General features: G+C 40.2%; 1 protein-coding gene across 6 annotated transcripts in view; it reads left to right on the forward strand.

Annotated features, from left to right (window-relative positions):
- The window catches only part of hhat (hedgehog acyltransferase), a 238,649-nt gene that overhangs the window by 176,892 nt on the left and 44,363 nt on the right, over positions 1–17,394 (forward strand). For 4 of the 6 annotated variants that reach the window (XM_043695749.1, XM_043695746.1, XM_043695747.1 and 1 more), the window contains exon 12: positions 5,158–6,055. The exons of 1 other annotated variant lie outside the window; for it this stretch is intronic. In XM_043695749.1, coding sequence (XP_043551684.1) covers positions 5,158–5,300 — 143 coding nt within the window. In that variant the 3' untranslated portion in view covers positions 5,301–6,055. Of the gene's footprint in view, positions 1–5,157; positions 6,057–17,394 lie in introns of those variants that run through there. One more of the 6 variants, XM_043695743.1, reaches the window with a different exon arrangement.

The raw sequence follows: 17,394 nt of genomic DNA on the forward strand, positions 1-17,394 counted from the left end.
AATCCAGGGAACTATAAACTGGTGAGCCTGACGTCAGTGGTGGGCACATTGTTGGAGGGAATCCTGAGGGCCAGGATGTACATATGTTTGGAAAGGCAAGGATTGATAAGGAGAAGTCAACATGGCCATGTGTGTGGGAAATCATGTCTCACAAACTTGATTGAGTTTTGTGAAGAAGTAACGAAGAGGATTGATGAGGGCAGAGCATAGATGTGATCTAAATGGACTTCAGTAAGGCGTTCGACAAGATTCCCCAGGGAGACTGGTTAGCAAGGTTAGATCTCATGGAATACAGGGAGAACTAGCCATTTGGATACAGAAGTGGCTCAAAGGTAGAAGGCAGAGAGTGGTGGTACAGGGTTGTTTTGAAGATTGGAGGCCTGTGACCAGTGGAGTGCCAACAAGGATTGGTGCTGGGTCCACTACTTTTCATCATTTATATAAATGATTTGGATGTGAGCATAGGAGGTATAGTTAGTAAGTTTGCAGATGACACCAAAATTGGAGGTGTAGTGGACAACGAAGAAGGTTGCCTCAGATTGCAATGGGATCTTGATCAGATGGGCCAATGGAGGAGGCGTGGCTGATGGAGTTTAATTTAGATAAATGTGAGGTGCTGCACTTTGGGGAAAACAAACCTTAGTAGGACTTATACATTTAATGGTAAGGTCCCATGGAGTATTAGTGAGCAAAGAAACATTGGAGTGCAGGTTCATAGCTCCTTGAAAGTAGAGTCGCAGGTAGATAGGATAGTGAAGAAGGCGTTTGGTATGTTTTCCTTTATTGGTCAGAGTATTGAGTACAGGAGTTGGGAGGTCATGTTGCAGCTGGACAGGACATTGGTTAGGCCACTTTTAGACTATTGCGTGCAATTCTGGTATGCTTCCTGTTGGAAGGATAGTGTGAAACTTGAAAGGGTTCAGAAAAGATTTACAAGGACGTTGCCAGGGTTGGAGGATTTGAGCTATAGGGAGAAGCTGTTTTCCTGGAGTGTCGGAGGCTGAGGGGGTGACCTTATAGAGGTTTATAAAATATATGGTGCATGGATAGAAGGAAAGATATAAAAGAGACCTAAGGGGCAACTTTTTCATGCAGAGGGTGGTACGTGCATGGAATGAGCTGCCAGAGGAAGTGGTGGAGGCTGGTACAATTGAAACATTTAAAAGGCATCTGGATGGGTAAATGAATAGGAAGGGTTTGGAGGGATATGGGAGGTGCTGGCAAGTGGGACTAAATTAGGTTGGGATATCTGGTCGGTATGGATGATTTGGACCGAAGGGTCTGTTTCCATGTTGTACATCTCTATAACTCTGTGACCTGAATGGAGAGGGCAAAGTCTTTAGCCCAAATTGTTTCCATGTCGTACTTTAATTCTCAAAAGAGTTAATAGCAACAGAAACTGAAGTCAAGCTGTCTGAATAAAATCACAAGCAAGAGATGTCAAAATAGACCGCAGAAGCACTGAAAACTGTTGACAAAAGAAAAAATGGATTTTTAAGATGAACAGTGTGAGTTTTTGACTTTTTTGGAGACATCTCTTGTGAAATAGTAATTTTTGCAGCATTTTCTAAAACAGTCCTGGATTTTTCTTCTACACTTTTAACTCCCACAGTTTCATGGGACTTGATTAATGTCACTGGAGACAGAAATGCTTTATCTCCTGCAAGACCATTTCCTCGTGTAAAATCATCAGAATGAATACACAACTTCAACACAATTTCCACAGCTGTAATATCAGAAATTAAATCATGTTTTAATTTCACTTTTTGTAATGGAATGATTAATTAGCCTTCATTAATGCCCATAATACATTCTTAACTAGTGTTCCATCTAGAAGAAGTTTCCTTTCATCTATTACTGCCAGCAATTCTTTTGACCCTGTATCTCGAAGAATTATTTTGTTTGCTTGCTTTCCTGACACAGTTGTAATAATTGTATGTGTTCTGGTCTTTTCCAAATGGGGCATCATTTTTACATTATTTCATTAGTATTACTTCTCTGAGATTTTCAAAATCTTGCACAATCTTCTATACTACCTATTAAATATTTCCTTTCCTCTAATTTTCACAAAAATCTAATTCTGTATAGCTATGTCTTTCATTTTTGCAATTTGTCCCTCAGTTAGAACTCAAATGTTCAAAGTCCATCTCTGCTGACTTGCATTTTAGTGCAGACACAAAACCAAGCAGCTGTCACGTTTATTATCAGTGATCAGTCAGTCAAGGGAGTGGACGTGTTGCTGTATGTCATTGTGCTTTATCAGTCTCACACCTGCACTATCCATCTCCCACTCATGCTTCACAGAGCCAGAGTTCCGGGTTTGAATCCAACTTCGGACAACTGTCTGTGTGGAATTTTGTACGTTCTACCTTTGTCTGTGTGGGTTTTTTCGGAGTGTTCTGGTTTCCTCCCACAGTCCAAAAATGTGCAGGCTAGGTAGATTGGCCCTGAAAAATTGTCTGGTATATGTAGGTAGGGATGTGCAGGCTATTTGGATTAGCCATGGTAAATGGGCGGGGTTTAAGGGGATAGGTAGGGATCTGGGTCTCGATGGGGTGCTCTTTGGAGGGCCGGTGCCGACCTGGTGGGACAAATGGCCTCTAGCTGCACTGTAGGGTTTCTATGACTGAGTGGCCATGTTTCAAAGTCTAATTGATGTAGTCCTCTATCAAGTCAAGGAGAATTGTCATCTGTCAAGAGGTCACAAACACAGTATGTCAAAAACAGCCTTCCGTATCAATCCAGGGGCCTGGCCAGCCCGATGGGCGGGTCAGGGTTAGGGGTCAGTATTTCTGCAGTCCAGGGTGTGGTCCATGGTCAGCCCTTTAGGTCCTGTGCAAAGTCTTAGGAGTCACAGGTAGTCAGTCAGGGGTATGGTCACTTATCATTTGGGGCTGTCTGCCTAAGTGGGTCAAGAGTGTAAGTCAATGTGTCCACTCAGTGTTATCAGGCCACTGCTGTCACAGGAAAGCTGGTGAACTCAATTGTGGCAATTGGAGTTAGCTCGCAGGGATAATCAGAGGATAACGATTCTGAAGGAATCAACTCAGTATGTTGGGAGGTGTTGGAATACTGGAGGAAAAGGGTTGTGTGGGAGGAGTGGCTATTGATTGTCAACAATACTCTGGCTTTGATGGGGCAGATGGTAAGCTCCTGTATTCATCTTATTTGCTCAATGTTGGGGCTGGGGAAGGGTTAAAGTAGGGCGATTAAGATTCAGAATGGCAGAAATCTAGATTGAATGAATGGGAATGTAGGGGTATTCTATGCCCATTGGGTTAATGAGGAGGGCTGCAAAGAAGAGAATGTGTACATTTGGGGACTCATAAAAGGTAGGACACTGAGCCTGAGACTCACTGTGTCGGGAGCAACCACTGTTTCCTTCCTCTGTACTGTAAATAACAAGTGCACGATGAGGCAACCAGTGAAATTGGCTGCAACCAGAGTGAGTATGATATATGTTTTGTTGTGTAAGGAGTTGTGGATGCACTTCACCTTTGAGTGATGTGAGGCCCTTCACAGAGCAATTATATTACATAGGCACCCATACAGTACAGGTGGAAGACACTTATAAGCTGTACATGCTATCTGAACCTTAGATACTAATTTACTGTGTGGACTAGAAATCCTCTCCCCAATCACTGTTGGCAAGCAGCACCAGGAATCAGTGTTACCAGTGGTTACGCTGATCAAGCTATGCTTTGCAGCTTAGAAACCTTCACTCTATTTGGCAAAGTTGTAAGCACCTTCCAAATTCCCATAACATACTCATGGTACAGGACCATAAAATAGTGCATAACACTAAGGATGGCTAGGTTCAGCACCTTCAATATTGTAATTGCAGCTATACAGACATTTGGGATGGAAGTTCTGGGATTTACATATTAACCTATATGAAATCTGCAATCCATTCTAAAAGATGAAAGACTTAACAGCAATCAAGGTTTATTCAATATATCGTTTCAGTTGCATGACACTGTACTCTTTTGCTATAAATTCTGTGTCTCATGATCCTGCTCCAAAGCTACCTGATGAAGGAGCAGTGCTCCTATAGCTAGTACTTCCAAATAAATGTGTTGGACTATAACCTGGTGTTGTGTGATTTTATAACTTTGTCCACCCCAGTCCAACACTGGCGCTTCCACATCTTTGAAATTCAAGTTCAATTTTTCACATCTTTTTTTTTCCCTCCTTTTCCTCTCTTTCTAATTCAAAGTTTTCCATTTCTTCTTCTTCAAGTCTCTGCTTTTCGGATTCCGATGTTTGATTTGTAACTAAATTCTAGCTAACTCAACATATATTTTATGTAGATTATACTTTTTGTCCCTGATGTTTAGGTCTTGAGCCAATATCTCAACAGACTTTGCCTCCTACGTCTAAATCTATTCTAGTTTTTCCTCCACTATCTTTAAATCAACCTTTTGTTAATTGTTGCAAGTCATTCACAGCCAGGTCATCTGTTCTGAGAAGCACTTGAGCAATAGAAGTAGTCATGTTAACCTTTCAATAAATATTTCAGAAATAACTGTGTAATCTTGTTCATTCAAGCTCTGGTAAATTCCAGTGTGCTTACTTTCAGCCTTTGGATTCATACCCAGCAAGAGCCCACAGTTCAGTATGATCTGTCTAGGCATCAATAACTCTAAAGATATATTTGAGCTTCTGAGGTCCTGTCATGCAATTTCTTTAAGACATTAACTGTAACAAGCAAAATGAAAGCAACACCAACTAAACCTTACTTAGTAGACAACATACTCTAAACCACAAAGAACATAGCGCTTTTGAATGTCTGAATGCAATTGATAATCCCATGCTGCATGTATACTTTACAACATGTTTTCCACCGAATACAGTCATTTAGGAAATAATCTAGAATTAGATTCTATTGTCACATGTACTGAAGTACAGGAGTACAGTGAAAAGTGTACTATGTCACCATTCCTGGTACTACCTTAGGAACAAAAGTACCTAGATACAAAATCTTAGGTACAAAGTTGAAAAATAATGAAATAAAGTTAAACATTATAGTCCTTCTTTATTTTTCCACTTAATACTAAATAAAGTTAAAAGTTCAGTAGTCTTTCTTAGGTGTTTAGCCATGCTGGGCTCGAGCTCCCTATAAGGGTTTGGTCTTCTTCACTTTGGCCCACTCTCCAGGAGACCTCAAGCTGCCTGCTTTCGCCGCCACCACAGATGCCAAGAGACCTCCCTCACTGCTGCATTGGGCTCAATCAAAGCCCCGGTCCAAGCCCCCAGCCGCTGCCATGCACCAGACCTCGAGCCGATCAACAAGGTCATGATTCAGGTCCCCAGCCGTTGCCATACTCCTGACTGCAACAAGGTGCAATGCTGCTGACCACCAAAGTCCCTGCTCTGGGCCCTGAGCTGTTGCCACACTCCAGACCTGACAAAGCTGCGATACCATTGTCAAAGCTGCCTCCACAACTGAGCTCTCTCCAGAAGGTAAGTAAGTAGAAAAAAACATTTAAGAAAAGAAGAAAAAAGGCAAAAAAAAAAGAGAAAAAGCAGTGTATGGAGTGGATGAACCTACTCCGCTACAACCATCTCAATAAATCACTCCAAGCTTCTAATGGATCACTGCTCATTGTTTCATTGAGTTAGAACATACAGCAGCCATTAAAGGCCTCAGACTACTTCATCTGTCTGAGTATTTCCAAAATAACTTTCTGCAGTAAGACCAACTTTGGTGATGTAATTTCTCCACCTCACTCAGATATATCTTGCAGTTTCTTAAATTGTTGCAGGTTCCTTCTCTTTGACCAGTAGACAAGCCTCCCTTCTGTTAAGCAACTAAAAGAGATAAAAACCATTTCCTTCCTTCAGACAGCAAGAGCTGCTGTTCTGTATCTGCCAGTCTCTCGCTCTTTGTGTTCCTGTTTAAAATCCTGGGACTGGAAGTCTGCAATATCAAGGACATCTGCCTCTGTTACTGTTTCCAGATATTAAATCACAACTGTGTCTTTCAGTAACGTATAGCCTTGACCCATAATGGCCTCTAAGCCATGCAGGTAGGTTATTGTGCAGAACCTTGTAGCATATCCCATTTCTCTTCACTGCTATATCTTGCAAAGTTGAAAAGGAAAAAAGAACCTTGTACTATAGCAATGAGGCAAATGGCCTTACAGTACTACTTGTGGCTCAGTTTTGTCTTTCTTTCAAGTTGTTAGAACTATGTGCATGATCTAGAGTGTCTGGTAGAGCTCCGGGGTTACGTCAAGACTGCCAAGGCTGATCAGTGCCCAACTGGAAAGATCAGGTACAGCGTCCCGACGCAAGAAGTTATTCTGCAAACCCTTGTGATTTGTTTGATTGTTCTCCCATCTCTACGGTCTCTATCCCTGCAAACTCCCCCAGTAGGTCCCCTGTGTGATCACATTGCACCATCCATCTTAATTCCCTTAGCCATAACCTCGACACCTCCCAATATTCACCGTTGCAATTCTTACATTCAATCCAACCCTGACTTCTTTCCTACACCGACAACCACGCTTTCTACAGCCTCGATCCTGTGATCATGATTTCTCCCTAAATACATCTGTTCTTCTGTTTTTTTGGGGCTATAGCACCACCTGCAAGGTGAAAAGCATGTGGGAACAACCTTTCTCACTTTATTGTAAGGCATATACCACAGGTCTAGGCCTTACTCCTTCCCTTCCTTGCAAAAGTTCAATTATCCTAAGGTAAAATGAGAGGGCAGAGACCTGAAATTATGGATGACTGCTCTCATTCCAACCACCAACCCTCCAACTGCACCTGCAACCTAAACATTTCCCAGAGACAACAAAGTTGAAATTCCATGCCGTGTTGACTTTATGACCATAATGATTTCACTGCACAATAAACTTATTTTAAAGTCACCCTAAAGCCAACTGAAAGAAGTGCATTTATCTACATAACCAACCATTTCCCTGCTGAATGAACTGAGTTTAAGTAGTGGATTTTAAAAGCTTAATACAGTTAGCTATTTCTGTGACTTTATTTTATTTAGTTTTTGGTTATTTAGTTTTATTCATAGAGTATTTTTAAAGTTTATTTTATAATCTTTAGTTTTGCCTATTCCTAACTGTATAATTAAAAAACATGGAATTTGGTGGAATAGAGTTTAACCATTTGCCTTGCCACTGTTTCAAACTTGTATTCTCAAACTTGAACCATAATATCATCCTGAAATCAGAAATACAGATTTTTGCAGTTCAACATCTTGGCCTCTTGTCTGAAGCAAAGTAAAATGAAAGATTAGATTAGATTTCCTTCGGTCCAACAAGTCCACACCGACCCTCCAAAGGGTAACCTACCCAGACCCATTACCCCTGACTAATGCATTTAACACTATGGGCAATTTAGCATGGCCAATTCACCTGGCCTGCACATCTTTGGATTGTGCAAGGAAACCAGAGCACCCGGAGGAAACCCACGCAGACTCAGGGAGAATGTGCAAAATCCTCACAGAAGTCACCTGAGGCTGGAATCGAACCCAGGTCCCTGGCACTGTGAGGTAGCAGCGCTAACCACTGAGCCACCGTGCTGCCCAAGGATGTAATTATATGGTAGAGGATACAATTGAATTAAAAAAAACTAATAACAGATGTTGGGCAAAATAGGAGCTGCTATGTAAGGATGAATATTAAGAGCATAATGGTTGACCAGATATACCATGTACATAACTTTGTACTGATGTTTAGGCAGCCATAGCATATTAATTGAAGTATATCCATTAATTTTGCATCCAGAAGCCTGTTCTGACACATCTACGAGACAAGCCACTAGTTTTAATATGAAATGTTGTCAAAAGTATTCAAAATCCTAGTGTGCAAGCAACATGACCAGCCTGGAAACATGGTTAGTAAATGCTTGTTGATCCCTTCATTGATGGCAATGAATTCTGAATTATTGGTGATGCAATTCAACTGTTCAGGTTACCTTTATTTCCTCATCTTCAGAATGCGGTTAAAATGCATACTTTGCTTCTGTGCAGGAGTGAGAAACTTTGAAGCAGAAGAGAGAATGATGGAAGAGAAGTTAGAGATAACAAAAGAGGCAGTAAGAGTGAAACAAATGAAGAGAGGAGAGGGTTGGCCTTAGGTTAATTCAGACTTGAACAGCTTCAACATCCAACTAAACTCTGAGCTTCCAAACTGACATACTCTCTATCACAAAACCTGTTTGCTTTCACTTCCATTACTTTGAATGACTTTGCTCCTGCTTTACTCCATTCATACATATGTCACTTTTAGACTCAACAGGCATAATTTTAATGTAAAACAGGAAGTGCTGGAGAAATTCAGCTGGTCTGCAAATGTCTAAAGAAAGAGAAATAGAGTTATCATTTCAGTTCTTTGGGCAGGAAATGTAATGGTTTTTCTGCTAATAAAGGAGGGGGAGGAGCGAATAGAACAGTAAAATGTAAAGTGAATGGTACTGGTAGTAAAGGAGAATTATAAATGAAGTATCTGTGTTAATGGTGGGTGTTAATATCAGAAAATAAGTCAGTTCCATTATGAACAAATCCATGGAAACAAGGCATTATGGAGGGCAGTAGAAAATGGAGGACAGTTCTCATGCTGTGAACACCCTGAACGCAGTGTTGAATCCTGAAGGCTTAATGTGCCTGTGGGGAATGAAGTGCTATTTCTTCAGCTTACATTTGGCTTCACTGCAACACAGTTAACAGACATAAGACAGAGCTGTTAATATGAGAGCCAACTGATGTATTGAAATGTCAAGTTACTGTAAGGTTGGGGTCATTCTTGCAGACAGAGTTGAGATGTTTCCAGCATCTCTAGTCAAGCCTATCTAAACAGGGCAATTAAAATCGAACTCCGATTGTATTAAAAGTCACTTTACTATAGGTTCGATATTCTTTCAGTTTATTTGGTTCCAGTAGGAACTACAATGAAAGTATCAATTCAGTTATTAAATGTAATCCTTATAGTGTGACGAGTGTTCATAATATGTTGTTATTGTTTGGGGGCTTGGGTTCTAAAGTGGAAGAATAATGAATAGCTTTAAATTGAAATTATATTTTTATTTGTTAATATTAAGAAGAGTTTTTAGTTTAATTTTAGATTTGCTCTGAGAGTGGTGTGGAGAGTCTGGAGCTTTGTTTTGTTTACATGTTTAATTGAAGTCTTTTAAACCACAGGGGTAAATAATCCAGTACATCACAAAAAAGGCAAAAGAGGAAAAAAACTTACGTTGCCTTGCGAAAGGAGCCCAGTTAGACAGAAAGTCAGAGCCATACAGAAGAAACAGCATGCAACTGCATTCAGAGAGGAAAGGACTGTTAGTTTAACAGTCTCCAAAGCAGTCAGGGCAGAGGAAGTCCTGAGTGCCTTAGAAATCAACAAGAGGAAAGATCCAGAAGGTTTTTGTGATGTCAGAAAGGAAGGTTGTTGAAGACAAGAATGGCCGTTGAAGAGATGTTTTTAAGGAAAACATGTTAGGAGTTAGCTTATTAAGGATCTTCAGAAGAGTTATTAATTAAAGAAAATAGCTTTGAATGATTGGAGAAATTTGCTGAACAAAAACTGATTTCTGTTATTATTCACTGGATGTGGATGTTGCTGGTCAACCACATTGCTTTGGAGCTGGAGTCACATGTAGGCCAGACCAGATAAGGATAGCAGTTTCTTTCCCTAAAGGACATAAGATAACCCCATCTGGTTCACTAAATATCAATAAAGGATTCATGTTCATTATTAGTCTCTTAATTCTAGATTTTTTTTCTATTGAATTCAATTTGCAACATCGGCCATGGTAAGATTCAAACACTGGTCCCCAGGACATTACCTGAGTCTTGGGATTGAGAGGTTAAGATCAACTAGGCGAAAGTGAGGAATGCAGATGCTGGAGATTTAGAGTTGAGAGTGTGGTGCTGGAAAAGCACAGCAGGTCAGGCAGCTTCGGAGGGAGATACGATGGGGGAGGGGAACAGTTTCCTCATTTCAGTCAAGTTTCCAACTCGTTATTCTAAATTCTGGGTTTTTTTGTGTTCCATTTGGTGATGTGTAAATAAATTGTTTTACTTGAATCCAACTGTATCACTTCTGGGATATCACTCCTTACATTTGCCTAAAATAACTAGAAAAGTTAGGGTCGGGGTTATCTTCCTAAAATATGTTGAGGGGGTTTGGCCTGGTCCATAACACCCTCCACTGAGGTTTGAGTGTCTATAAAGTTGTTATTAGGGGTAAAAGAATTTAGTCTGGCTTTTTAATATTTTTATTGCATTTGTTTCAAATAGATTTTTTTAAAGTGCGGCAAGTTTGTGTTTTCTTTTTGTATAATAAACTTTTACATTTGTAGTGATTGGAATAAAGGCCTGGTAGATCTCATTGAATATAAGATCCTTAATTGGGTCTGTCAGCCTGGGCCAATCAGGGAGCCCTGGCTGACGGATATAAACAGGAGACTTTACAGAATCATAAGAAACCCTACTAATCAAGAAAAATTGCAATTCAAGAAACATCTGGAAGCTTAGAATTTGGGTTGAATATGAACACAAATAGACAAAAACAATGGTCATTTGAAGGTAGAAATGGATAGTGCTGCAATATGTAGTTATGTTTAAATATTCAGGATAAATGATAACAGAAGATGGCAGCTGTGATGTCAATGTTAAGTGAACAATATTAGAGGTAGCCCAGAGTCAATTTTGTGAAGATGAAGAATGTGATAACAACAATAAATCTCAAGATTGTAACAAGGGAAAAAACAACTCCGTTCACTTTAGGTGATAAAGAAACAGCTGAAGATTTTGGATACCTATGAAACTTGACAATATTTTGGCAGAAAACCTGATCTCCAATACTTGCCACCATGAATTAAATTGTTGCCTAGGTATGTCCTGTCCTCAAAAAGCAGGAAAAATCTAAACTGGTCAATTCCAGTCCTATCAATCGACTCCTGATTAGGAACAAAGTGATAGAAAGGGACGTTGACAGTGCGTGGAAGTGACATTTGTTCAGCAATAACCTAAAAACAAAACAGAGACTATCAGCCCAGTCACTAGCCACAATCACGTAGGACAGTGCTGGAAAAAAGAAAGAAAAGAGAAAAAAATAAATAGACAGTCATTTTAGGGACTGGCTTTGAGCTGCCTGGTCAGAGTCCATGTACCGTGTACATGTAAATAAAGGGCGACTGGATACCAACTTCATTTCAACATTGTTTTATTAAGAGAATATTGCCAACCCTGGGAAATGGTAGTTCCTTTGTTTTTTTTTTGTCATTCTCCTTTGAGAATTAAAAAGAAAGGACTCTTTCACAATTTCAGACGGTTCACATTTCTGATGAATTCCTAATAACAAGCAATAAATCATCAATTATCTTGTTACTCCTAAGATAATATTGACAGAAATCAATCATGTTCATGTCCCAGCAAAAACAACGTTTATGTTTAAAGTGTCCCACATCACCAATGTTTCAGAAGGTAGGATCAGCAGGTGGTAGGCCAGGTATATCAGGCCACTAAATTTGACAAGATGAACCTGCCTGAAGGTCCAAGTCATGTTCTGCATTCTTAAAGATGAATTTTAGGCTTAGCTTTTTACATGAAACACAATCTCCTTCCAAAGTTGCACTTCTGTGATGGGAAGTAGAATATAAATGTTGGTGTGGGTGGAGGAAACAAGCAGCCTCCCAGACTTAGTTACTTGTGCTGAGCCTTCCAGCTTCTGCTAGATGATGGGCTTCCTCAATGTACCCTGATTAGCTGGACATCTGCCTTTGTCATGCTAATTGAAAGACTTCCCTATCCACTTATGCCTGGATACATCCCATGTTGATCAATGGATTTTAGGTGCCACTTTAACAATGCTAGGCCTGCCCCTTTATTTAGAAGGAAATGGGCAGCCAAACTAATTCACTTTTTTTAAATCACTAAAGTGCAGTATCACCATGAACCTGATTGTTATAAATCTCTACAGGCTGTCGTTTAAAACCTTAAGCTGATTAAACTAAGCTTTATCCAGAAACACACATACAATCCCTATTGTTATTTAACATAGTAAAGTAATAAATTTAAACTTGAGAAGAAAAAATACCTCTTCACATTTTATGTTGGAGATACAATAGAGAAATAGAGGAAGTAGGTCAGAAAATGTGATTTGTTATTGATGCAAGGAATCTAGGATTCCTTCACTATCGAGGACAATTCTGCAGTAATAGGAGGATTTTGATGTGGAGGAGAGTCCAGACATTGCTCAAGTTAAGCTAATCAGATCTACTGGTAAACTCTCAGGCAAGTCATGTGCTTAAGCATACAGTTCTTTGATCTAAGTTATACAACTATAAATTGGATAAGGGAAATGGTACAGATGGAGAAATAAGGGCACGGAGGCAGGGTCAAGAAACAGGTTAATAGCAGCTGAATGTCATCGAATGCGCAAAGTGAGGAAGTTGTGAGTCTGATCACAAATTTCAACCCATCCCTCACTATTGGACAATTTCAGACCGAGATAGGAAAATACCTTAAGAGTTTAAAGCAATACTGCAAAGTGTCATGGAATAACAATACTGCAGTATGTTGTGCTGTATAGTATTAGGAATATGAAAGAAGCAATCAGACAAGGATTCAGGAATAAAAACTGGTTGTCGCCTGCTCTCAGTATGCACAAAGTTTGAGAGTCTTGAGACTATTGGGTAACATGTTGGCTCAGTGGTTAGTACTGCTACCTCACAGCACCAGAGACCTGGATTTGATTCCAACCTCAGGTGACCGTGTGGAGTTTGCACATTCTCCCCGTGTTGGCATAGGTTTCCTGTGGATGTTCTAGTTTTCTCCCACAGTCCAAAAATGTGCATGTTAGGGTGATTGGGCATGCTAAATTGTCCAGAGATGTGCAGGCTAGTTGGATTAACCATGGTGAATGCAGGTTGACAGGGTAGGAGTTAGGGTCTGGGTGGGATGATCTTCAAAAGGTTAGTGTGGACTGATGGGCTGAATGGCCTACTTTCATACTGTAGGGTTTCTATGATTTTCACCTGAAATTGGGATAATGAGGATTCTGTTTGTTTTCAATAGGAGATCATTGGTTATTTCACAACATCCAACAAAATGGCGCTGATTCCAATAGGAATTGGGTCATAAGCACGGGCGGCACGGTGGCACAGTGGTGAGCACTGCTGCCTCACAGCGCTAGAGACCCAGGTTCAATTCCCGCCTCAGGCGACTGACTGTGTGGAGTTTGCACGTTCTCCTCGTGTCTGTGTGGGTTTCCTCCGGGTGCTCCAGTTTCCTCCCACAGTCACAAAGATGTGCAGGTCAGGTGAATTGGCCATGCTAAATTGCCCGTAGTGTTAGGTAAGGGGTAAATGTAGGGATATGGGTGGGTTGCGCTTCGGCGGGTCGGCCTGGACTTGTTGGCTGAAGGGCCTGTTTCCACACTGTAAGTAACCTAATCTAATCACTGTGCCTGTTTCCACGCAAAGTGAGAGATGAAATTGCCCCAGAATGAGTCAAATTTTCTAGCAAGAGCAAGGAATGTTCATACATACATAGGAAATGCTCTGTCTTAATGCACAGTACATAGCATCGAATATAGAATCCCTACAGTATGGAAACAGACCATTCAGCCCATCCAGTCCACACCAGTCCTATGAAGAGCATCCCACTCAGACCCATCACCCTATCCTATCCTTGGACTCTGCATTTACCATGGCTAATGCACCTAACCTACACATCCCTGAACACTATGTGTAATTTATCATGGCCAATCCGTCTCACTTGCACATTTTTGGACTGTGGGAGGAAACGAGCACCCAGCAGAAACCCATGCAGACATGGAGAGAAGGTACAAACACCACACAGTCAGCCAAGGATAGAATTGAACCCACGTCCCTGGCGCTGTGAGACAGCAGTGCTAACTACTGAGCCGCTATGCTGCCTGACAATAGTTCAAGATTACACATATCTACCCAACAAGCAAACAAGTCATTAATATTGGCAAAGTCTAGTTTGGCTGAATTGTTTGAAGGGAAAGAGCAGATGGATGGCAGGCTTCTGGGAAGAAAGCTGCATACATTTCATGCATGCCAGCTGACACCTCTGGTTAATCTTTTCATTTAAATCCAGAAGAGAGATAATGAAGCCTACACCTAAACAGGGATATTCATTAAACAGGATGAGCGAATGGTAATGTTTACCATTGATGGAAACATCCAAGCATGTCTTTTGCTAGGTATTTGTTTTAGTATTCCCTAAATGCTGTTTTTGAATATGTTTACCTATTGTGCTTAAGACCATGAATTATGATCTGTATCCTTTATGAAACAGCAGAAATAAAACACTATATAGTGTCTTTTATGTCAGTTGAATGCTTCAGAGTCTAAGTGAATGGATGGACTGTTGTGCTACCAGAGGTGGTGAGATTGGAGGCAGTAAGGGCACTTAATTAGATGTGGATGGTGGCACATACAGCTCCTAACACCTTTCCACATACACCAGTTCTGGGTGGTGAGGTCCATGGTTAACCTTGCGACCCCAGTGCCAACTGAGGCCCCAAGTGGCTAAGTAAGGACCATGAAAGTCTCAGCCCACTGCTGCTGATATTAACCCAGTGGTAAGTAGGCATGCTGCCCTGTGGAGTGCCTGATAGGTCAATCTGTGCAAGTAACCTGACACCACCTGTGATTACTGTGATCTCACAAACGAAGGCAATCACTGTCTGATTGCGGGAATGACCAACTGCGGGGAGGCAGCTGTTGGGAACCACTTCACTACTCTTGCTTCTGAGCCTCCTGCCTACCTCTACCCATTATGAACCACCCTTGTTTCTCAATATTACTTGAGACCTTGCTGCACAGATACTGCATGCTGCTGAATATGACCTTAAAATAATGACTAACCTTCAAAAGTACTATAGTTGTCAGAGTTTTGAGACATCTTTGGTTGTAAAAAGTTTTATATATTGCAAATTATTTATTTCTTAATGGAATTTTGGAAAATTATAAAGTCATAGAATCAGACTTATTATGGCGCAGAAAGAAGCCATTCAGCCCATCTAATCCATACAAGATGAGGGCATGCCGAGAAATCTCACTGGGACTTGGAGTGAGATTCTCTCCAAAAACTGGTCAAAAAAACCCGAAGATTCAGCCCATTGTCATAATCAGGGTTGTAGAGAGTTCTAAATGTTAGGCAGGGCTAATGTTCCTGTGCAGCTAAAAACAATTAATTTTTGAGTTCTTTATAGCTGGAATGCTCAGGTAATTCCTTAGAACAGTTGAATAATCCTGTATAGCTGGGCTCAAAGAGCCAGAGAAGTAAACTCTATGCAGAAAAGAACTGTCAAGTTTATGGTACCAAAAATTCAACAAAATTACAGAGTTTGTGAACCTGGGGACTCGTGTGTGAAGTCAGGAGCAGCTGGTTCTCTGTTATTAGAACTTGTGCCTCTAGAAAATCCTAGAAGCTGTTGGGGCTCAGAAGAAGCCATGTAACCATTAATAGTTGAGTGCAACATTGAAGAGCAGTACTTGGCTTGTATAATTGAACAAAATTAGTTTCAAGAAAGATAATCATGGAGAAGTTAGATTTTATGAAACGTTGGAGTTGTGCTAATAATTAAGTACTGGAATGCCACTTCCAAGAATCTGAGAGTGGAGACCCAGGAAAGGGAAATGGAGCATCGGAATGTGAGCAGTCATCAAGGAAGTCTATGACAGAGAAGCTCTTGAGGGAGTTTCAAGGCCACATCTCTAGAGTGAAGCTCTATAATCTCTTGCTATATTTTAACTGGGATTAGGGGTCATTCTTTTATGTAATGTTCAAATATTTGTCTGACATTCATATTGTCCTCATGTTTAGTTTGGGATGTCACAAAATCAATCTTATACACAGTTTAACCCTCTTCTTTTGTTAATAACTTTTTGTTAATAACCTTGGCATGTTTGTTTAAGTCATTTTAGGAGCAAACCATTTATTTGTTGGTGTTTATTCTGAACCTGACATAGTCTCAGACTTAGACAATTGGCATTATTACCAACCAAATTAAAATTAAAATATGTTATGACTAATGGAGGATTGGGACTAGAAAAGAATTGGTGTCCCTTAAACCTAAGTCATAACAAGACCCATCAATCAGGTTTTTTTAAAAATAGACAACAAAGTTATTGTCTTACTATAACCAAGATTTAGTCAGCAAAGATGTAAAGCTATGGTAGTTAACACATAGTTTGACAATGTAGATTAAAAAAGAGATTTTCTCTGCAATATTGACTTTGTAAAAAAACAACTTAGTCAATGGCAGTTGGTTCTCAAACAAAACAGATTAACGAATGAAATGTTCAAGATGGCTTTCAGTTGGCATCCTGGCATATGTAGGCTGGGTGTTGTCTTTGAAGACACAGTTTGCTCAGGAATTGTTGAAAACTCTTTCAGATGCTTTTCAGGAAACCGATGAAGCAGCACTTCCATTCTCACAGTGAACTCACAACAAGGCTTTCTGAGGAAGTGGGAGGCTGAACTGAATAGCATCTCTCTCTCTCTCTCTCTCTCTCAGCAAACTGGGTCTCAAGTGAAACCAAACAATCTACAAACCAAAAATGGCCATAAAGCCAGGCAGGTGGTTTCTAGCAAATTAACCCAAGCAATTAGCTTAAGTAATGAGATTTTGAAGACATGTCTTTTAAAATAAGTGTCCCAATGTTTCTTAAATGCCTTTTCAGTGACTTCTTTTTTAAACAGTCACACTTTCTCCACAAAAGTTCAAATGAACCATTGTCCATAATCCTTAAAATACAAATTCTCAATAGGATTTTAATAATGAAATATCTTCACAACTCTTCTCTGCTTTTGTCCTCAATATTTCTATTTATGAAGCCTAAGATCATATATGCTTTATTAATTTCTTTCTCAATATGTTTTGCTCTCCAAAGAGCTGTGGACATGAATGCATAGGTGCCCCTCATCGTTCCCCAGGACAAGTCAGATTCCCGAATGAAAACTGGTTTCCTCTTCACTATCTCTCTCACCTTATAGTATTCAACCTGGATCTTGCTTGAAAATTTCACCAGATATGCAAGATGCACTTTTTTAGCATTTCATCATATTCTGCCTCACTCTCATCATCAAATGAACCTTAGCTTTGGTTCTCCTACATTTTCCGCTTCCTTGAATGTACCTACTCTGCAAGCATCTCTTCCTCAAAGACTAAAGACAGTTCTGTTACAGAATTTTAGTCAGTCTTCTGTCCCATTTTAGATCCCTTCTCTTACCAATTTAAAAGTTACATGTTAGCGTGTTCCTTGTTCTTCTCCATCCAGCAATAATTAGAACCTTAGCATGAGTCTTCAAACACTTAATTATGCAGTGCCTGCAAATTAATACATTTAAAAAGTGCCGCACTTGGGAGTGAGATTTATATTCATAAA

This window comes from Chiloscyllium plagiosum, chromosome 9 (assembly GCF_004010195.1).
Source record: "Chiloscyllium plagiosum isolate BGI_BamShark_2017 chromosome 9, ASM401019v2, whole genome shotgun sequence".
NCBI lineage: Eukaryota > Metazoa > Chordata > Chondrichthyes > Orectolobiformes > Hemiscylliidae > Chiloscyllium > Chiloscyllium plagiosum.